Below are 17,514 nucleotides of genomic sequence, written 5' to 3'. Positions count from 1 at the left end.
CAGATTAACTGGATTTGCACCTCCTCATTACTACCTTGGTAAGTAGGATATACTGAACTAGGAGATGTGAAGAACTGGTTTAATATGCATAAGGGTAGAATCATCTGGGGGAAGTGATTTTGGAGAAAAAAAGCCACCCTCAAAAATTCCAGTTACTTCTCAATATTAGAAATTTTTAACTTCTTGAAGAGCAGAGGCTTAATTCTAAAACACAGGAAAAATTGTTTAAACATAAGAGAGAACTTCTTTACTGTGAGTATATTGGAACTGAATGCTCAGAGAGAATTTACAGTTACAAGGATTTTCTACCCTTGTATGTGTTTAAAATCTGGACCTGGTCCTAAGTTACCTGATTTGGCTGATCCTGATCTGAGCAGGGAGTTGAAGTAAGACATCTGCAGAGATCCCTGCCAGCTACAACATTGCTGCTATCCTGGGATATTAGGATAAAAAAGTCTAGCCCTGAATGGCTGTGAAAGCCAGGGCTTCCCTTTTGTCTATCAATTCACTTTTAATGCATTACATTATTCACAACTGAACCAAGGATGCAAGTCAAAATCAACACATAGCACTTCTGTCAGCTCCCAGCATAGGAGGTCTAGCAATCTAGGTAAACATTCACCTCTGTAAACCAAGTCAGACACAGCAGCAGTGCCTCCCTGAGGAACAGGAATTTTGTATTAAAAGAAAAAGTCAAAGAGTTAAAGATCATTCTCTGCTTATGCTTCCCAGGACAGAGTGTGGACTAGCCTGGTGCAGGGAACACTTAATGTATCTCATGGGACAGAAACTTAACCTCAAAGAAATGTGAGATTATTTTTTTTTCCCTCTCTTTCAGTAAATTGCTAGTTCAAAAACAGATACTTTTTCATTAGTGTCCAGAATGCTTTATACCACTCTTTCATCTCCCCTTGTTGCAATACTTAGAGTCAGCAAGAGAAATCATGACAGGTATTGATGAAATACAACAATCTAGGGAGAGAAAGGTTTCATATAAAATGTGCAGGTTATCCTTTTATGCCAAACTTTTGTGCTCACCAAATGAAAACAGATCACTTTCTTTGTGCTTTAACAACAGAGACCCAGAGGAATATCTACTTGAAAGGTCAAAATTATTGCTGCAAACCTTACAATATGCTGCCTACCTTTGTCACCATAACATTTCCCATTTGCCCATGACAAGCCTTGCTCCAGGTTTTCTTTAAAATCTAAAGAATCATTTGAACTCATTCTGTCTTTATATTCCTGGAGAAAGGGATTCCCTTTTCATGAAAATTGCATAGGAAGACTAAAGTTTTAGAATGGGAAGAAAACTATGATCTACAGCCAACATGCATATCAACCTAATGGTGTGGTGTATTACATAAAGCAAAAAGAGCTTCAATTCAGAAGCTAAATTCAAAATGACCTTGTGCTTTTTTTCAAAAAGGCTGGAAGCTGAGGTCATTGGAATAAATTCTGATAGACAGTGAATCTCTCTGCAGAGTTAGAAGGCATGACAAGTATGTGAATTACCACCAAACAGGGGAAAACACCAAGCAAAACACAGCAAAGGACATGGTTACATTTCTTTCTAAATAATGGTAATTATAGTCTACATTAATTTTGTCCTTAATGAAATAATGCCAGTTTTCAGCAACTTAATTTCACCATTAAGTATGTTCTACCCTTTTCAATTCTGCATTCATAAATTAATCCTGTTCTTTATTGGCTGCTACTGTTAACAGCATAAGCTTTTGTAACTACATTTTCCCAGCAGGCAGATCCCAGCTGCACAGAATATTATGCAGTGTTTAAAAATATATAGTAGTTGGGTTAAAGCTCACTAAATCAGAATCAAAAACAATGACATGGAATAGAAACTGGAACTGCTAGTGAGTGTTTTAATTGAGATTTAAATATGCAAATTGAATGCAAACGCCTCACTGTTCACTTTTGTAAGAAAATTGTTAACAGCAATTTCAGAAGAAGGCAATTTTCAAAAGATTATTTTTTCAATTAATTCTCTTGGAAACACATAAGCAATATCTGCCAAAGGAATTTCATCTGTCAATAGGACTGCACAACTCCTCAACTTGTTTCTATAATGGTAGCTTTTTACTGGAATATTTTGATCGACAGGTTCTTTTTTTTAACATCTGCTTCTTTTGGGAGCAGCTTAATGTTAAGATGAAAAATACACTTGGGGTTTCAAAGCAGGTGGAAAACCCCACAGTTCCGATTATATGAGAACTGCTTCTAATCCTGTTTTCCACTGTGCCTTAAAACATCCTATAGAAAAAAGAAAACACTTCTTGTCACTTCTGAAATACTTCAAGAAGAAAAAGGGGAGGAGAAAAAAGAGTACATGTAACTTACCATTAAAGTTCACTGCTCGGATGTAGCTAAGTAGTTCTTTACCATCTATTGTGCTCATCCTTGGACATAGACCAATATATCCAGGACAGAGATCTTTATGCATGTTGTGCAGTGCATAGGCCATGGAATATACTGCATCAATTACAAACTGAACTTTTCCTTCTTGCTCATAGGCTGAATCTCTTGCAATTCTTTCTAAGCCTAAGAAAGAGAGAGAAAGAGCCAGTTTATTTCTATTTCTGTGTGTGTACACGTGCCTGAGTATCTGTGTGCAAAAATTCACAATAGAACATTAAAAATTACAGTCAGATTGATAGGTAAAATTAGGACTCATCTATCCATTACCTAAAGAAAGAAGACAAGAAAAAATACAGCCATCTGGTTTTGCCTCTAATTGTCATACACTCTGACAGGTATATAAACAGCATGTTGAGTTCTAGGCTGGAAAAGAGGACGGAACATTTCATTACAAGAAATATATATATTTTTTTTTCTACAATCCAGTAGAAAAACTCTCTTTCCACCTCATTGGCTTCTGTTTAACAGCTGTTTATTGTTATTTATAGGACACTTCTACAGCAGCCTGTCATTCTGTTCTAGATAAATTTAAGGCTACCTTGATTTTTATCCTTGTCTATTGTTTGATAAATATTATTTAAACATGTCAGGGAAAAAAGCTGAATGCATGCCAAGTGATGTGGCCATCTGTCTCCATATTGAAAAGTGCTTATTCTAAGACATTTTTCCTTTATTTTCTAGTGAATTATGCTTTATACTGAGAAACGTGTGCTGTCTGCTGTTTCCTACAGGGACATTTCTCCTTCAGAGGGAATAGCAAGTAAATCAATACATAACAGAATTTTGATTCTGTGGGAACAGCCCATATTAGTTATCTAGGTCCAAATCCAAAGAATATTTTTCATGCATAGGTTACGTTACTAAGTGGGAAAATTAGGAAATAAAATTCAGAAAAATACTATTTTAAGTCTGCAACCAACATGCAATCCCATATAGGAATTCAGCTGCTGATTCCAAAGGCTCAGGATCTTCATTTGCAAGGGGAAAGAAGGCTCTGCAGATCTTGACATGAAACCTGCCCTAACAAAATCTGAGGTCAAGTTCCCATTGACTCAATGAATACAAGATGCCTACACAGGCTTTTGTCAGTTCAAGATATCAATTTTATTGTATCCTACTTTTTTAAAATGCACTATTAATCCTGACAATACACTATACGCAAGATTTTTCGCTAGACAAAGGATGCAAGGCTGTGTCACATGAAAAAATAAAATTAAATTAAAAATCCAGGGAATATACTCAGAACACCTTCTTCTGTTTGACCACTGCAGTTCAGTGCCATTGTCTCACATTACAATGATAAAATATGAACAAAATTGTAATCTGACAATCAGTAGTGTTTTGTGCTTTAAGCATCCCTGGACACTGTGAGCAATAGAAAAATTATGATGGACTTTGATATCTCCACAGGGATTAATTAAAAAAAAACTCACTACCTGTTGAAAAGATACTAACCATTTGGGAAAAAAATTATATAGCTTGTTTTTGTAATTTGTTAAAAGTAACTTCAAAGACAATTTTCAAGACATGCCATCTAATGATTAGCAAATAGTAAAGAGTGTGACTCTAATACAAACAGACAAACCAGGAAGACATTTCATTGCACATGCTAAAAATTACACAGAGTTGCAATGCATTTTGAGACATAAAAGATGGTATGAAGGATGGAAGAGATGCATCTAAATTATAGTGCAACTTTATTAACTTACTTCACCTGAGGACTAGCTGCTAACAGTGATGAGTAGAGCTCAGTATCCCTGTCTTAATTTATCCTGCCTTGTTAAGGACTGCTGGACAAGAAGCTTACAGAACTCCTGCAGTAGTCAATAACCTGTACGTGCTCCCAAAAGCTTCCTCATCCTCTCAACAGGATGATCAGGACAGGATGAGTTGGAAGGACATATATGTTTTAATGGTTGAGCCAAATGCTCATCAGATGGATGAATGTGCACGTGGAAGAGAGGGGTGCTGGTGAAGGACAGAAAGGAACAATTTTCTATAATAAATACTAAGCCATAAAACACTACTAATTGCAAAAGCTTATATAAGTATGTTGTACTAAAGGGAAAAGACTTCTAAAAGGAAAACAGTATCAGCATTACACCCCTATCTTATACGGCAGCTTAAACAAACACAGGATTTGCATTAATTTCTCCTACAACATAACATTTTACTTTTATGCGATCATAAACTACTTTATCATATAAGTTACAGAGAAAAAAAATAAATTATTAAGACTGTATGTACTTCTTTACATACAAAAGGGTGATGAATAACCACAGAATTATCAGTTTTAAACCTGTCAAACCCAGAAGGCAACATACAAGAAGAGTTTCTGTTTTTTGCATAACTAAAAAAAACCACAGTAAATTTGATTGTGTTCTTTCTTTCTTATCAAGGTTTCTTCGCATTTTGTCTTGCCAGTACTCTCTAAAAGCTATTTAAATAATTTATAAAGATGACAAAAAGTCATCAACTTAAATTACATTACATTACCCTAAATGAATTTTAATGTATAGCAGTAAAATTCTTCATATTGTCCAAACCATAAGTGTGGTCAGCTACTAAAGATAATATTACATATTTGGAAGACCTTATTATGATTTTTTTTTTCAGATTCATATATCAACTAATAACAGTTTAATTTGTAGCTTGACTCTGAACTCTGGAAAACATGTTTCTACACACACTGCTGACTTGAAAAAATATAACAATTTGTATACTATATTAGAAATATTTTAATGCTTTCTTAATAATCATTTCAATTTCTCATCCAATAGTGTCAAAAATTTCTTGGGCTGTGTCTTTATGAAAAAAATAAGATGGTCCCAACTCTTGAACCTGGGCACTTGATATAACCATGGTGGAATAGTGTGTCAAGAACTGGGCTCAAAGCATCCCTCCCTATTCTGATCTCGGAAGGAAGCCCAAGGAAACAAGCCTAGTGATTTACACCAGGTCTTCCAATGCAGCTGCTGAGAAGGGAAAGCTTGTGGGGAATTTCAACACAATGTGTTTGCCCTACCAGTGGTGAAAATACATAAATATGTGTAATAACGTTATCATCTTAAGCTGGAGAAGAACTAGGAGAGGTGTTACATTGTCCATGAAAATGTCGGCTGTTCCCGGCTCCTCCCATTTGAGATCTCTTTTGGAAAACCTAGAGTGACCACAGGAATGATTCTCTAAGAGCTCATGTACTTGAAAGAGTTCTAGAGCTATTCTTGCACTTCCTGAGCAAAAGTGACAAGCTGGACTGTGGCTGGAGGTATTGCCTCCATTCCTTATAAACCTTTCTCTCTTTGTTCCTGTAGTTCTTGTGATGAAGGTAAAATTGTGCATTCTGCTTAGGATGGTGGAACTTACTGATGAGAGGGAAAGATAAGAAGTATAACTATTGTTAATGATGATCTAAAGCACACATAGAAGTAACCCTGTGCATGTATATGTTCATAGCAACAGTAAAACTTCCGACTTCCTAGTGAAAGTTCTCTTAAGAATATAAAAAAAATTCTAAATAAGACAACAAATAGATAACCTGCTTTGTGACTTACCATATTTACTTATTTAACTGCTTTGTTTCTGGAAATTGCTGGTTCACCTAACATTTCTGAGAAATCCCATTTCTGCTTTCTCACTAAATTTTGTTTCCATTTAGCATTATTGAAAGAATTTATGTAAAAGTACATCCTGTGTTATCTCTCATGAGTATTTCTTTATCCTCAAGCACCCATCCCATATTTAACATCTTACTTTATGCTACTTGAAGAGCAAAAGATGATGTGAAGGACTTTCATTTTTAGTTTTTGCAATGTGTCATAGTCTTTCACTTAGCTAAAATGGAAATTACTTTTTAATCGTTGTCTGGTAGGGTTGCATCTCTTCTTTCACTAACCTATAAATATTAATATAATAGTTATTTTCCTGTGTAACTATTGATACATCTAGAAATCGATTAATACTCTATGTCTTATTTAAAAACTCAACTACTGACTATAGATTTCCATTTATAGCATTTTAAGCTAATTATTTCTATGTTAGCTACTGTTTGATTTATGTATCTTACTGGTAAGGTTGGTAACTCAAAATCGGTACCACCTGCGACTCCTTGAATGCTTCCATCAGTGCTGCTTCAGTACAATCCTAAACATCCACTGGATTGACTACATGACAACGTTCCTGTCCTGAGCCCCAAAGAGGAGCCACAAGGACTCCCTGACACAATCCCTCAGCTGTGGCCATACTGACTGCCATCAGTTCTCCACTGTGGCCTCCAATTGGGACACATGGAGACACCATCCATAAAGCTGCTGCCTCCTTTGAGAACACAGGTAGAATCAGAAGGAGAAAAGACAGCAAAGAGTAGAAAGAACCGTGCCTTGGCTGTCCCCTCACAGGAGACTTTCTGCTGGGCCTTTTGCAGTCTCACTGCCTGTCCCACATTGGCCTTATCAGCCATCAGCACGCTGGCAGCAAGCATGGGGAGAGCCTTTCTTAAATCTTTGTTTGTAAAGCCAAGCCATGATGATGATGAGTATTTATCAGGAAAAAAAAATCAAACACCAAAGGCTTGCATATCCTGTCCTTTAGCTGGAGAACACCAGCTGTGAACAGCTGGCTTAGCAGTTCCTACTCCACAGAATTCCTATTGCAGGAAGGCCAGGCATGTCCTAACCATGGTTTTGTCAGTGGCAAGGAAAGAACACTATCTAAGAACTTACGTTCCTCCCTCATTTCCACATTTTCATTCACTCTGTCTCTCTGACCATTCTCACATGTTAGCTCTTTTATGGATTGTGCTCTAAATAAGAAAAAAATCTTCCTGGGGAAATACAAGTAATGCGGAGAAGGGGAGAAAAATAACAATAAAAGTTATTGTGAAAATCATAACAGGCAAAGGAGTCATTCATTAACAATTTTTATTCTATTTACTTCCCTTTATTTGTCTTTGTTATATATGCTTGTGCATAATTACTTAAAGATGGTGCATCTGCATAACTCTTGGGGTTTTTTTCAAAACTTCTGTTTTGACTAGTCCAGATCTTATATATCTGGTAACATTTTTCAGTTCACAGTTATAATTCATATTTTTCACTCTCTGCTAAATGATTTATCCCCACTACTTGGTACACAAAATGGTTTTACTTAAGCTGCACTTGGAAGCAAAAGAAATCAAATGATTCTATGATTCTATTGTAAATATTATGATGTTGAGATCAGCCTTTCTGTTCATGCCAGTCAGAGTCAGATTAATTTCGAAGCAGTCTCCCACTATTCTTCAGCTCAGACATCGTAGTCCTCTGTTTGTCAGAACTGGTTATAACTTCCTGTCTTTGCAGCAAGTTTTTTCCTCAGCAAGCTGGCATCTGTCACTGTAAGCCATTTCAGCAGTCTCAGCAGGAAGCAGCAGGGGCGGATGTTGCGCCCATTGAATTCTTCCCAATTATTCAGCTGTTTTCCTCACCCATTGTAGTTTTCTGTTGCTGAACAAATAATTCAGTAGAGATCATCATCTTCTGGTAGTCAGGCTTAAGGGGATGAGATACCTTTATGGTGGGGGAGTTGAGTTTTCTAATAGCTGCATGGTAACTTGTGATGCTTGTTTTGTGCATGAGTTTGCAGAGAGCACAAAAAACCCAGGGTTCCTTTGTAATGGTACAGTGTCAGTTTAGGAAGCAATTCAGAGAGGAAGCTAAGGTTTATATCAATTTTCTCAGGCATTCCAAAAAGAAAAATTAGAACATAGAAGCAACGATAGTGAAATGAAGTAGTTTGACTGCCTACTCTTCTGCAACAATGGACGGATGTGGTTTTGTGGTTTAATGAACTGGCACTTCATGTAATTTTTCTGGGGTTATGAATCAAGACCAATTAATCTGAGAAAGAAATAGTTTTTCTATCCCTAGAATAATGTGGAGCTTTAAAAATACGTCCTACTGAGAGCTGGTCTGAAACCTTACCTTTTTAAAACACTTTTTAAACAGCAAATAGCAAAAAGAACGTTTCACATACGTTAATATGTTTCAGTAATTTTAACTTCACCATGAATAAGGACCTAGCTTTTTTGTTTGCCTGGTTCTTTAAATGAAGTACCTCAAAAATTCTATCCCTGTCCACAAACTTTTTTCACTGGAAATCCCATAACATTTTTCCTGACCTTCACGGTAAATCAGAAATTTGTTTTAGCAAAACACTTCTAAAAAATACACAATGATATACATCAAAGGGGAATTAAAACATTATTTTATTCATATTGGTATTTTTGTTCCTACTACTATGTGTGACATTTACTAGAGTGTTTTGTCTGAGAAAAACAAACTGGATTTGCATTGCTAATACAAGATTCTTTTTTCCTGATTTCTGTGCTTGAAGAGTCCTGAACAACAGTTACAGTGTGGTTATCAGAGAGAAAAGTTTTTTCTAGTTAATCATTCCCATTGGTTAAATATAACTCCTTGAAATGGTGTAAGGTGTTTAAGAGCACAGGCATTCAGAACACTTAAACATTAAAACCTGAGTCTCCCATGTCTAAGAGCAGCTGTATTGCACAAATCACCATCTACCTGAACCCAGATTTGCTGGGATGTACATTTTAGGCTGAACAGTAATGACTGTATTCAGATAACAAGGAGATGCCTTTGGATATAGTTTCTGCCAACCACACTGAGAACCACACCATACATTTAAAAGAAAAGGGGGGTCAAAAATATAGTGGGCTAAGTAATACTCCTTTCAGGCATGTCCTTAGTCAGTATCAACAGAATTGTCCTTGTAGGGATACATTATTTAATGTGGACAAAACTTGAACATGGATATAACATTTTTAAAAGTTACATGTCCTTATTATCATCAAGACTGCAGCTTTGAAACTACAGGCAGAGCACTAACAATGAAACTTACAGAAGATTCTTGCTTCAAAAATGGTGTTCTGGCACAGATCTGTTCACCTACACTGGTTCGTTTTCTAGCTACAGGAGGTCTGACCAACCTGGGAGCACATACTCCAGAAATAGCTGCATAAAAAAGGAAGAAACTGTACAAATTTAAATAAAAGTGTCAGAGACTGCTGCATAACTAACCAAGGATCCACAGATTAAATCAGACATCACAACAGGTTCTGTAAGACATTCTCCAGCTTTTATGCCAGAGAGCAAACTCCATGCAAATTTTGCAAAGCAAAATAACTTTTTTTGTCATTAATTCCATACTTTTTTGCAAAATTTCCTACACATTTACATAACCTTTTAAATATCGCTCCCATACCTCCTTGTTTTTCTGTGTTTTAGAAAAGACATTGAAGCCAGAGATTCACATCTCAGTTTTGCTTGAGTCTTAAACTTCTGCCAGTTTTGTACCATTTATAATTTAGAGGTGTTATTGATCCCCTATCTCTTTCATTCCTCTACATTTCTTGTTCTAGTATGTATTAAACTAATGCAGATGATTTGATTCTATATTACTATGGTATTGCACTTTTTAAACCTTCTAATTATATCTGCTCTGCTTTTCTTATAAAAATAAAAATCCAGTGCAGAGGTTTAATTTATATATTTGTCAGAGTTAGGGTGTTATTTTACATATACCATTATATATTAAGAACAAAATTCAGTTTCAAAAGTAAAACCATGAGTTTTACCACTAGTTGCTATTCCCTAAATTCTACAAAAATAGGGAATGTCAACCTCAAAAGTTGTCAGTCTGATCTATGAGTGATGAATGTTATTTCATTGATTTTTTAACAAATCAAAACCGTACAGGGAAAAAAAAAAAGTTTTAATTATGTTTTAAAAAGAAGTGTGTTTGTCATAATTAAAGCATGTAAAAATTTGTATTTGAGCCTTCTGAATGAAATAGCATGAGGATAAAGGAGCAAACTCAGTTTGCTGACACAAAGATCTAAGGATTAATTGATCAAAGACATTTTAAACGTTGATTCAACTTTAATGCTCAAAGTTAGGTCAACCTTTTGACGCTACCTTGGATGTATGTACCCATAAATATAAATCATTGCATTAATATTAGCAGATAAAAGAATGCAATATTGTGGAAATATTTGCCAGTAGGCATCCTACTTCAGCTTCTAGAATGTCCATAAAAATTGTCACAGCTGTGTACCCTGTTCATTTCCTGTCACGGTTTAACCAGGACATTTCCTACCTGGGATCTGAAGAAACACTGAGCAATTCAGTCCTGTGCCCCTGTAACCTAGCGCACTCCTTTAGCTATACATGAGAAGAACCCATAAAATTTGGAGAAATTCCATGTTTCTCTCTCTCTCAGAATAGTACCAGCATACAGGTGAGTGTTAGCATTAAGGCACAATCAAATATTTTGCTGAATTTCTCACATTTAATAAATAAATAAATAAATTAAATGGGCATCTTTTCAGATCTTGAAGTAAGTGTTTAGAAAGAATCTACATTTTCTAACACAGATTGTCCATGGGAAATTTCTAACTCTGGGAAGAAATTGTTAGTGTACTAGTCCAGGCATATAGGTGGAAAGAATTGATATCACTCTAAAACCTCACAGGCTGCAAGCATTTCTAGTGCAGACTTCAGTGTATAACTACAAAGTCTACAGCAATGGCTATGACCAAGACTAAAGATTCAGTACAAGAACCTGACTTAATTCATTGTCTGTTAGAATTTAATCTCAGAGGACCTTCAACTCTTAGCAACTGCACGTATAAAAATCCTTTTCTCTTCTTATTGACCATGAGAGCTTTTATGTTTAAGCTTCAGACCAGAAACTCTAGGGACCTTTGTCCTTAGTATTATATTTAGTTACAAACTTGATGAGATCCTGCTTAAAAACAACCTTTCCTGCAATTAGGAAGCATTTGTTGGAAGTATAAATGCACATAAAGATATGCAAGCACTTCATTTTCTTAATTATTTGTGGCTACTATTTGGTATAAGTTTATTTGTGGACTAAAGATTTAAATTACTGATTTTGTCTCCAAGGAGCTTCACTTACCCTTTCCGAAAATAATAATTTAAGAAAATGGGTTAAGTGTCATTCTGAACTGACTTTATTGTCTGACTAGCTCAGACTACATAGTCTTTTACTAACCTTGAATTTAAATTTGCTCACTTGAATTAAATGCACAAAATATCCTTTCTGTCAAGCCTTGAATAAAATCACTGTGATGTCCAGCATTTCCACTAGAGAATGTTTTCTGCTTTACCTTTTAGCTTCTCTGTCCCCTGGTACTCTACTCATTTGCAGGTATTGCTCCCTTTTATCCAAGACCCAAGATTCCCTCAGCCACCAGCCTACTCATCTCATCCCTCCTGCTCATCTTCAGTGACCTGTATTACTTTCCTTTGCTTACTCTGTCATTATCTGTGCTTTTAAATCACATTTTGTTGCAGGTCTGTGTGACAACCTTGCAGTCCTCAGCCTTGCTCGTATAAAATAGTATCTCACATACTATTTTAGCTGTTATTTAGTCAGCTGCTATGGGGATAGAGTTCTTACTTCAGTTGTTACGTTTTCTTACAAAAAAAGAAAGTTACAAGGACTGACTGTAGCTATGAGAATATATGTCACATTTGGATTAATTCAGAAGGCTGTATGTCACTCCTAAGGAAACATATATGCAGAAAGATTTTAAAGGAAATTCAATGAAAACAAATGTAAAATTAAAATAAATGTAATAAATAATCAAAATAGAATGGCTAGGATTGGAAGGGACTTTAAAGATCATCTCGTTCCAATCCCCCTGTACAGGCAGGGAAACCTCCCACTAAACCAGGTTGGTCAGGGCCCCATCCAACCTGGCCCTGAACACTTCCAGGGCAAGGGCAGCCTTGGGCAACCTGTTCCAGTGTCTCATCACCTTTACAAAACTTAATTTCTTCCTAATGTCTAACCCAAATCTTCCCTCTTCAAGCTTTAAACCATTTCCCCCTGTCCTTGTCCTCTCACTACAGACCTGTGCAAAAAAGCCCTACCCCAAATTTCTTGCAGGCAAAAAGAGTTTTCACTATTATTTACAACTGGGTCTTTAGTCACAATATTAAACTTCTAAGAAGAAAGTTTTAGACCCAGACAAGACAGACGTACTTATTACAGAGTTCATATGTGGAAACAGAGTGGGGTTTTCAGGAAGAAATAGTGGGACAACTTTTTCAACTGGAACCAAAAAGGAAGGCAAAAAAAGAATGCTTTTCATGGCAAAGGGACAACTACCACTTTAATCATATAAAAGACCCAACAGCAACTTTTTGTACAATATTAAAAGCTGAAGAAAATTTTGCATTAACTTTTCCATTTGCCTTATCTACTGCTTCTCCCTGCTGTGTCCCATTTTAATGATCCCATCACACTGCAAGAAGTAGGGCATGGTGAAGAAAAGAAATAGCTGATTTCACTTACTGTAACCAGCAGGAAAAAATGTTACAGTGTCATAGAACATTGAATCCTTTTTTTGCTTCATTTTTTCAATTTTCTATAAGACAGAAGGCAATTTTTTATGGTTAGAAAGGAAAACATGTTTAAGAGCTTTGAATTGCTCTGGATTGCAATTTTATCATGTATTACTGTCAAAGTCAACCTATGTGATTTTCTAGAGCTGGTGATATATCACTTTGTTCTACAAGCTGTGCAGACAACAGCTGAAACACAAGATTTCCAACAGGTGAACATCTGTAATTTCCTCACTATTCTATTTAAAGATGTTTCTTCAGAATCGAATAAAAATAAGAGCGCCCTAAATTAGAACTAAGCAGCTAGCTAATGATGCCATGAATATGTCATAAACGATTGGATTCTGGAAGGGGATCTCAATCTAAACCAGGAAGACAGTTCACCCACAAAAGCTATTCTTCCTACAACCAAGAAGACAGCTAGCTCTGGCTAATTAGAACTGATTGGATTCATTGTTAAATTAGGAGCATTAGGGTGGTTTGCTCCTTTAACAAGTTTGCTGCACTTGCCCGATTGGCAGCACTCTTATATGTTGTACTCACTGGGGTAAAATGGTGACAATTGCAGTCCTGAAGAAAAGTTCCCTCATTGACATGCTGTCCCTTTCAGGTACAGAGAATTGGTTTGCTCTACTTGTTCCCTCTGCATGAATAGGGGCAGAGAGTGGGAAGAAAGGAGAAATAAATTTGTCTGGAGATGCTGTTTTGGAGGTGAGGGTGAAAGATACGTTGTCAGAGCTTTTGTAACAAATTTAAGAATTCTCTTAAATGAGATATACTAAATTAGAGAGTGCAGAACAAGATGCTTGTGACTAAGAAGCAAACAACACTCAGAAAACTATAAAGGTCCCCACAGTAGAATTGAGGCATCTAATATTAAAAAGTAGTCAAAAACATCCTTAACTGAATAAACACCTTTAACTCTCAAAACCTTACCACAGTATTTGAAGATCTGTTATTTCACATATCTAAAAAAAGCCACTTTGAGGATTCGAAGGCCCTTCCCCTCTGCCAAGGGCCATCTAAAATTCTCAGTACAAGCAAGCATAGCTCTTCACAGGGAATGAATCAAAAAAATACACCTGTGTACACCAAATTTACATTGAGTTTAGCACGATATCTGATACTCGTCTCCTTAAAAGTCTTGGTGATTAAGCACTTTCTCAGGAATCAAATGTTTCCTTTAGGTGCTAGTAAACTAGTAATAATATCAGAATAAATATGTAAAGTACTGCTAAAGCACAGGTTTCTCCTGATAGGAGACACTCTGTCATATTTTACATTCAGCAAAGCCCCCAGCATGAATTCTTATGAGCACAGTGAGGCTTCAGACTTGCAATTTGCTGTACCATCTTAAAACAGTATTATGAGCCTGAAGTTTTATTATCATCAGTGCTTTCTACTGCAAATGTGCACCCAAAAAATGCAAATCTTTAGTAGCTCATACATACCACTGTAACACTGAGAAAGTGAGCAGCTTTGGTTGTTTTCATGCACTCTGAAATCACATGAAAAATTACTATTTAGGTATTCTGATTCTTCCTTTGAAAGAAAAGACAACCTGTGACAACCACTATACTGTCATAAGCCCATTAGAGTAACTTAAGGCTGGTCAAAAGTAATTTTTCACTTGATCATGAACAAAATTGAAATGTTCCCATCTACTTTCTTACACCTTTTACAATTACAGATGCACTTTTGAAGAAAACAAATGCCAGCAGAATGCCACAATCTTGTGCAGTTCATGTTCCAATTTATCAAGTGCAGTTGATCTCATTTTGCCAAGGCTCTTTCATTTCTCCTTATCCTTATACCTTGTTCTATAACCTTAAGCATACAGACCAATGAGAAAAGCCTCAAAATCATTTAAGCATTTCACCAGTACCTCAGATGTGTAAAAATGTTTTGAATCCTTCTAGGTAGGAATTATATCAACAAAATGCAGCAAGTCCAGCAGAACCACCAAGATGTGCAGGGGGCTGGAGCACATTCCCTGTGACAAAAGGCTGAGGGAGATGGGCTTCTTCAGAAAAAATAAGCAAAAATGGCCTTGAGATCAAATCCCCCAAACAGCATATCCCAACATATACAGGAAAATGGAACTAGGAACTAGCAACCTAAAATAGATCTGATACCGTTCAGAAAGAGCAAAAGTAATAGGATAAGAGTGAAACACAGTGATAAATAATTACTACTCAGGGTGGAGAATAACCAAGACTTTTTTTATAACTGTAATCAGAGTTTAATTATGACCCCACAAACAAGGCACCTCATGAAGAAACAGCTAGAAACCAGCACCTTGTTCTGCATTGTAAATTTGTGGTCTCTTCAGGCATTTTATCTTCATTGCCTTTATAGACAATTGGAAACCTGTATGTTTTGGGCTGTGGTTCTCTTCATCAGTACACCACCCAGAGGTGGTGGTAATGCTCTGGAGAAGCCAATTTACTTAAAGAAGGACCATGGAGAAAGACAAATACAATTTATTTATTTATTTTCAATAAGGCAAGGCATGAGAACAATGTGATTATGTTGTGTGCATGAGAAATAATGCAATGGCAAACCAAAAATAAAGATTTTTTCACATAAGCAAATAATAAAAATACATTTTTTTTAATGTGAAAAAGGTAACCAGTTATCTTTTGTTAGGATTTCAGCTTCTTAATGGCTTGATTTCAAGAAAGCCTTGTCAAACGAAGAGGGACAGGAACTTTATCAACAGGTCCCTCAGATTAAAAGAACATTTTTAGAATTACGTTTTCTCCTTACATATATTATTTGGTTAGGACACCAAAGAAAAAAGACAAGTGAAAATGTAGCAAAATCCAAATTATGCCATTCCACACTGATCAGTGGAAGATTTGACTGGTAGCAGTTGTGGAAAAGGGTGATACCTGAAAGATTATTTACTTCTTTAGGAGAATAGACTTTTTTTTTTCTTTTTTTTTTTTTTTAATTCATCCCTTATTAGTTTCCATCATCAGTCAATGTAAAAGAAAAGCAAACAAAATGCATGCTACATGAAGAGTATTAAAACTGGTTATTTTGACGACTGGTTAAGCACAATGCAGTTTACTTTATTACAGGCTTCCATCATTGTAAAAAATTCTTAGAAATGCAAAGATGCAAATAAATATTAGACCGATTCTTTCTCAAAAGATGAAAATTAAATGTATGTGATGTATATACACACACTGAGTGAATCACATATGCTGGATTATTTTGCAGGCTTTTTTCTCTTTTTCTTTCCTCAGAGGGATAAACACATCATTAAAGCTTCAGTCTCTGTCATCAATACTTTTAACTATGTATTTTTTGGTGGGAATAATTTTATAACATGGATTATGCCATAATAAAACTCTCACAAATCAATGAAGCAGCTTTCACTAAGGAGTAATGGCAAAATGTGACCTGTATTTTTTTACATTACTTGTCCTAGAGCTTTCTGGAAATAATTCTTGATAATAATACTTGATGCTATCTGCTCACAAGAAATTAAAGTATAGCTAGTTCTGAAGAGAGCCATGATAAAAACCATCAGAAAGGAAGGGCCAGTTTTTACTCTAAATTCATGTCTGCTAGAATGACATGGAAAATGCATGTGAACATCAGGCTGTACCATAAACTATGTAATTACCATTACAAAATGATTAAACAGGTCTGGCAGTGTACTGAAGAAATGGGTTGCAGTTAATCACTGCAGCCTAGGAGACCAGAGAGCCATGACTGAATGCTTCCTACACCTGAAGAAAAATCTTGAAATAGCTGTGCTAGGACCTGTGACATGCTGGTGTGAAAACCTCATTTCAGTCAGCTTAGACAAGAGAAGCCAAAATGCTCTCACAGTGTAGACAAAAATTAATTTTTGCTGCCCCAGGATAGGTTACTTTTACCACAGAAAAAAGAATGTCAGAAAACTTATAGAGTTCTGAAACATTAGGCTTGCTCTTAACACTGTCAGCAAAAGCTGAAAAGAAAGGAAATGACATTTACTGTAAGGGCACGTGATTTCACCCATTTGTCAGCTGAAGCCACTCCTTTTTTTAATTCTATTGTCCCTACTAATAGAACCAAAGCATATTAATATTTTATTTCTCTTTGTTCTAGACTCTTAAAGATAAGCTGTAGTCTTTCTTTAAAAAGCTTAACCTTTCATGTAAAATTTTGTTCCAACTTAAAACAACAGATCCATCCCTGTGTAAAACCACAATATCAAAAGCAACCATGGATATCATTAATAGCATTAATAATAATATACATTGTACATTTGATGTGTATTGTGCCACTGATGCTGAGGAAGCAGCACATTAAACAGTTACTGCTTACCAGGAGGCAGAAACGCTTTGACAGGGAAGAGTTTCAGAACATCTCCTTGCTCTGCTGCTGTTTAACTGCATTAGGTTCACAGGCAAAGCATTGTTTTGATTTGAGCTCTTATAATTCATCAGAGCCCAGACTCCTAAAAGAGAATATCTGTTGGGTCTATCTCTATCATCACAATGGCAGCAGAAGCAGAAAATAGCCCGTGGCTCTGGGTGAGTTGATTATCTACTTTTTTTTCCTTAGGACACTGTCTTGAAATACTAACACATTAACCTTGCAGACTGTTCTCTTAGACCTTCTGCACAGCATAAGATTACCACCA

At 36.0% G+C, this 17,514-nt stretch overlaps 1 protein-coding gene across 1 annotated transcript in view; it reads right to left on the bottom strand.

The window, feature by feature from the left end:
• The window catches only part of GRM8 (glutamate metabotropic receptor 8), a 318,849-nt gene that overhangs the window by 122,017 nt on the left and 179,318 nt on the right, over positions 1–17,514 (bottom strand). Inside the window, exon 6 of the mRNA XM_030449843.1 lies at positions 2,359–2,559. Coding sequence (XP_030305703.1) covers positions 2,359–2,559 — 201 coding nt within the window. The remainder of the gene's footprint in view (positions 1–2,358; positions 2,560–17,514) is intronic.

This window comes from Calypte anna, chromosome 1, assembly GCF_003957555.1.
Source record: "Calypte anna isolate BGI_N300 chromosome 1, bCalAnn1_v1.p, whole genome shotgun sequence".
In the NCBI taxonomy this organism is placed as follows: domain Eukaryota; kingdom Metazoa; phylum Chordata; class Aves; order Apodiformes; family Trochilidae; genus Calypte; species Calypte anna.
This window is presented reverse-complemented; position numbering and strand designations above follow the sequence as displayed.